Source organism: Brassica napus, chromosome C1, assembly GCF_020379485.1.
Source record: "Brassica napus cultivar Da-Ae chromosome C1, Da-Ae, whole genome shotgun sequence".
Classification (NCBI taxonomy): domain Eukaryota; kingdom Viridiplantae; phylum Streptophyta; class Magnoliopsida; order Brassicales; family Brassicaceae; genus Brassica; species Brassica napus.
In genome coordinates this window covers 48,602,889-48,608,404 of record NC_063444.1, presented here as the reverse complement: position 1 = coordinate 48,608,404, position 5,516 = coordinate 48,602,889, and the positions used below count along the sequence as shown (strand labels likewise).

At 32.7% G+C, this 5,516-nt stretch overlaps 1 protein-coding gene across 1 annotated transcript; it reads right to left on the bottom strand.

Moving 5' to 3' along the window:
* Positions 1-410: 410 nt before the first annotated feature.
* Positions 411-2,223, bottom strand: LOC106379387 (U3 small nucleolar ribonucleoprotein protein IMP4-like). The gene is made up of 9 exons (XM_013819352.3): positions 2,049-2,223; positions 1,840-1,938; positions 1,585-1,762; positions 1,392-1,474; positions 1,204-1,286; positions 1,002-1,115; positions 871-925; positions 707-790; positions 411-627 (listed from the first exon to the last, which is right to left on the bottom strand). The coding sequence occupies exons 1-9, from the start codon at positions 2,154-2,156 to the stop codon at positions 571-573; spliced, it is 861 nt and encodes a 286-aa protein (XP_013674806.1). The 5' UTR covers positions 2,157-2,223; the 3' UTR covers positions 411-570.
* Between the last annotated feature and the right edge of the window lie 3,293 nt (positions 2,224-5,516).

Below are 5,516 nucleotides of genomic sequence, written 5' to 3'. Positions count from 1 at the left end.
TGTTGATATACTCGTACTTCGTTGGGGTTTGCAATTGATTGTTGAAGATTTTCGAATACATTAATCTGGGCTACATTAATTACGGAACGGAACCCTGACACCACGTGTGTTTTGTACTCCTCCGTTTCATAATGTAAATAGTTTAGACTAATATTAAGAAAATTGATACTTTAAAAAAAATAATATTTAATTAATTAGTTCAACCAATTATAAAAAAATTGATATTATTTGATTAGTTACACTATATCCAATAAATGTAAAAGTTATCTTCATTTTAGGAAATTGCTTATATTTTGAAACAACAAAATTTTCCTTAAACTACTTACGATAAGAAACGGAGAAAGTACATGTGTACGTAGTAAAATTAATTTTTTTTAATAATCTATTGGTATAAAAATATCCCTTAAAAAGAAACAGAATCACCTCTTTTTTCTCATTTTAGTTTCTAAGAAAAAGGGCCAATAGAAACGACCCCAAGGCAAAAGACCATGTCAGAATACTACCGCAGACATAAATAACCATAAGTTTTGTTTTTGTTGTACAGAAAAAAAAAACACATGAGAGAGCATATTAAATAGGCGGAATCATAAGCTGACGTTCTGGGTAGTCATAATGAGAGGCAGGAGGCTGCAATTCAAGAAAGAGTTAAATGGTTTATACAAGTCAAGAAAAATGAAGCAGAAATTGATTGGAGTGTGATAATTACCATGCAGATAAGTTTTAAACTCCCCGTGTCAAGTGATACCTTCTTCACACCTTTAAACAACAGTTGGAAACTAGGTCCAACTTCCTACAAATTCAAGAGAAAAAGGGATAAATACATCTCCTCGACCAACACAAAGAGAAAAAGGCTGAAACAAAGTAGCAAACCTTCCGGATGAGCTTTGGCCTTTCTTCTGAAAGGGCTGCTTTCTCAGAGCGGAGCCTGATGAACACGAAATATATAAGTGATTAAAAAAAAAGATTTGAAGAAAAAGAAAAGGGTGGGGGGGGGGCGTAACCAATGATGTCGGTAAAAAACAAAACCATCTTGGTACTGGAAAAATGCACGGTTCATTTGACGGGGTTTGTTGGTTCTGGAATGAGTGGCCTTGGGGAAGAGTGATTGTATCAATCTGAAAATGAAAAATAAATAGTAAAATTCAAAAGGTGAAAGACAAAAGTTTTGTGTAAACTAAGGCACGTAGCGAGTAAGAATTTAACCTGCTAAGGCCAAGGCCGGCCTGAGAAGTAAAACGTGCCATATGAACATAAGGATCGAGGCGTGTCGGGGGGTTAGCTTGATCCTGCAAGACACGATATTTTGAGCAGTGTATTAGAGCTACTTAATGAAGGGAGATTTGAGCAATTACAAAAGAAAAAAAAGGGCTAGCTAGCTAGCTGTATAGTACCGGTATATCCTCACGTGGGATGAGATTAAAAATCCTGAAATAAGCGGCAGCACCATTCAACAAGCTTACAATACATATTTCATCTGCAAAAAGTTATAAGACAGAAGAGGCTTAAAAGTCGTATATAAATATAAATATAAATATATATAGAAGAGATAGAAACATCAAGAACGTAATAAACACATGCACGGACCATGTCCCAAAGGGTTTGTATCAACGAGAACGAGAGATGTACACTCTCTCTCTTTTGCTATTCTTATCAGGTCTTTTAGCGAGTTGGGGATCCACCTTCTCTTCCACTTAATGTAAGTAGAATTAGGGAACACTGAGAGCATCTCCTTGACAATTAAAGGCCCCCTAGCACGAAATTGCTGAAAAATTCATTTTTTTTTATTAACAAATGTTCCGTAATAAACATGATATGTATACTTATAAAACTTTCTCTTACCGGAGAGTGGAACCAACCACAATTACTGATCAAGGTCTTGGGTTTGATTTCACCAGACACGATCCTATCAATTTCCAACGGTTCCAATTCTGCCCAAAGCTACAAATTCGCCAAAAAAAAGATTTAAGGCGTATATATATATACTAAGAGATTAATTCCAAACATATAAATAAATAAATAAAATCATTCATGAAAGCATTTAACCTAACCTCCTCATCATCGAGCTTCGTAATCTCACGGCGCATCTTCGCCTGCACCAACTCCTTCGCCTGCACCAAATCTTCCTCTGCCTTGGTCGTTTTCATCATCTCCTCCATTCTCTCTCTCTCTCTCTCTCTCTCTCTCTCTCTCTCTCTCTGCCTCAGTTTCTCTTTAGGGTTTTCTCTCGCCTAACAATCTTCTATCTATCCCCCAATATTATGGGCCCACTTTGGGGCGATTTCATTTCTTTAGTTTGGGCCTGCCCAATTCATTGTCGATGATCTGGCATTTAAATTCATACTAGAGTTCCACACGCTCGTGCAGATATTTTTAATTTTATAAATATATAATTTTGATATTATAATAAATATATGATTTACATTTAGTGTTATATATGGATTAACTCTATAATTTTATTGTTTAAGTTTCTTATTCTTCATTATTAATATATAATCATTTGTTTTTGCATTTTATTTTCTTATTGATTGTTATTACATAATAATAACATATATTTGAGTTTTATACATAAATTATAATCTGAAATAATCAAATATACAATCTCTTTTAATATAGCTTTTAATTTCTACGATTTGCATACAATACATGTTCAATTTTATTTAGTTATACTGTATATGGATATTTGTTTATGATAATTTATATTTTCATGTTGTGTTTAAAAATAATACTTTAGCATCTATCATTTTAGTATTTTGTAAAGTAATACATGAATTAAAGATAAGTTATATACTATTATATTTTGTATATAGTTATTTATAGATAATATATTGCTGTGAGTTTCAAAAATTGATAATATATATAGTTGTAAATATAAAAGTTTAACATATGTTAATAATTTAGTTTTTAAATAAAATATTACACAGTTTATGAATTTTAATCCTTTTGACGATGAATGATAATGTATTCAAATGAAACTGTTTTTTATCTGTTTTTTGACATAAAAAATCTGTTAATTTAGCAATTTAATATAAATTTGTTATATTTAATTTATAGAGAACGTCTATTTTAATTTAATATAGACTATAATTATAAAATTTATTTTGTCTTATGATAAGCTTTTGATTATAATTAATTTATAATAATAATATATTACTAATTACGAAATTATAATGCATTATTTATTATAAAAAAATTAAAACTTTGGTAAGATTTTATTAGAGTTTTTCTCAACCGATTTGATTATAATTAAAAATAAAATTCAAATATCTAATTAAAATTGATTTACTATTAACATCTTTATTGATTATTAAAACTTAATGTAACTAATCAAATATATCACATTAAGTTATTAATTAAATGGTCATAGTACGACTTGTCAATAGCAGATAAAATATAGGACTCTAAATTAATAGAGTAGATTTGTATTTCTTTTCATGCGACAGATATCATTTATCTAAACTTATTTACGGGATTTTGTTTTTTTGTTTTGTTTTTGTGTGGGCGCCACAATACCCACGTATGATTTCCCCTTTTTTCTTCCTAAAAACGGCTCTATTTGGCAAGATGGTGGAAAGGTTCGTCAAATTACTGAAACGATTTTATCCATGTCACTGTGACAACCCGTCCCATGGACCCCAGATTTTACAGCGCTGCAACGCACCGACCTTACCCCCTCACTGTGGGAGGAACTGCCTCCACATCCACCGGTAGGTTATTGATGCGTTTGGCGTTACTCGAACCCAAGACCTCACCATTTAACAACTCTCCACAAGACAAGATGTCACCAATTAAACTGCAGATCAATTGGTAACAATTTGTCTTGTGGAGAGTTGTTAAAGGGTGAGGTTTTGGGTCCGAATAACGCCAAACATATCAATAACCTACCGATGGATGTAGAGGCAGTTCCTCCCACAGTTAGGAGTTAGGGTCGGTGCACTGCAGCGCTGTGAAATTTAGGGTCCAGAGGACAGGTTGTCACAGTCATATTGGACATGAACCAACACCTAAATAAGCAATGAGTGCTCTTAGAACAAAACAAGCCATGGTCAGGTGCCAGTGGTTTCTATGAGCCTGTAATGAAACTGTTTAATGAGCTGTATACATTCTGTAACGATTTTTATTAGTCATAATAAAATAGTTGTATTTTCTAAAGAGTTGGTGATTTATACTGGAAAGAAAAGAAAAATGATATCAAAAGGATAATTTTAAGAGAAAATTGGAAAAAAGAGACATTTTCAACTTGGATTTGTCACTCTAAAACTTTATCTACATTTTTTGTCTCATTAGGACTTTAATTTTTGTAAATACCTTTATACCCCCCAAATTAATCTAAATTAAATTATATTTATTAAATTTTGATATTTTAATTAGATTTCTTAATATAGTTTTATAAAGTTAAAAAAAGGTAAATACACATCAGTAAACCTAATTACCATCTATCATTTTCTCCGCTGATCTCCTTTCCTTTCTTCAATGGCGATTTCACCTCTTTCATCGGCTAAAACATAATAGTTGGACACTATCTTCATAGTTGTTGAAGGAAATATTTTGTTAACTATTAAGTAGGTCAACAAAGTGTGAATTCTGCGTAAATGGACTAGAATCCATTTCGGAAGTTTTGAAATGAAATGCTGAAAGAAAGATCCAAAATAAAAAAAAAACAATGGTGAGGAAATGAGAAGAGAAAAAAATTTACGAGTTGAAATGCTTTGAAGAAGGAGGAAAAAGAAAGATGTTTATTATAAATTGAAGAGAAGGAACAATGCATTGATCACCAACAACCAAACCGATATGACTTTTTATTTAACACATTAAGAGAAGGAACAATGCATTGATTTCTACCTAACTATAACCATTAATTACTATCTAACACTAACCATAACATTAATTACCCTCCATTCCATTCTGACCAAACCAATGCATTGTTCCTTCTCAAGACCATTAATTATTAGCTAAATCTATTCATTTATACAAGACCAAACCATAACACTAATTGATACACCCATCCCAAGACCAATCACAGAACAAATCAAAGCTTGTAAAGGCTAACCTGTATTGCCTTCTACTCCTTTGTTCAATGAACTTTGTTAATTGGAGCTTCAGACACAAAGTACAAATCAATTTAGAATCGTTTGTTCCATCCATCTGAAACGAAGACAGACACAAAACAATTAAATAAACGACACAAGCCAACTTGCAAACAACCGATTCTAAATTGAAACAAACTTCACCGAGAGACATAATCGAACATGAATCACAACCTTTAGCTTTCAATTGGAGGAGAGGCACCGAGATTGAGATGTCCGTCGCCGTCGAGGAACTCCACGAGAGACATAATCGAGCAGACAAACAAATCAAAAGACATGCAGAATTGATCAGAACAAGAACAAGCAAAATCTTAGAAATTGCAAATTTTAATAACACAGCAATCACTTTACCTTTCGATTCGCGGTGAGACACCGAGAGATAGGTCCGTCGCCGTCCACGAGAGCCACCGAGCCAGAGATCGCTGACGAGAA

Bases quoted from the DNA above. Each gene is read 5' to 3' on its own strand.
- LOC106379387 (XM_013819352.3), bottom strand. From the start codon at position 2,156: ATGGAGGAGATGATGAAAACGACCAAGGCAGAGGAAGATTTGGTGCAG. The intron at 1,475-1,584 runs GTCCGTGCATGT...AACTTTTTGCAG, and splicing joins TACAAACCCTTTGGGACATG to ATGAAATATGTATTGTAAGC. The intron at 628-706 runs GTAATTATCACA...CTTGAATTGCAG, and splicing joins GTTTAAAACTTATCTGCATG to CCTCCTGCCTCTCATTATGA.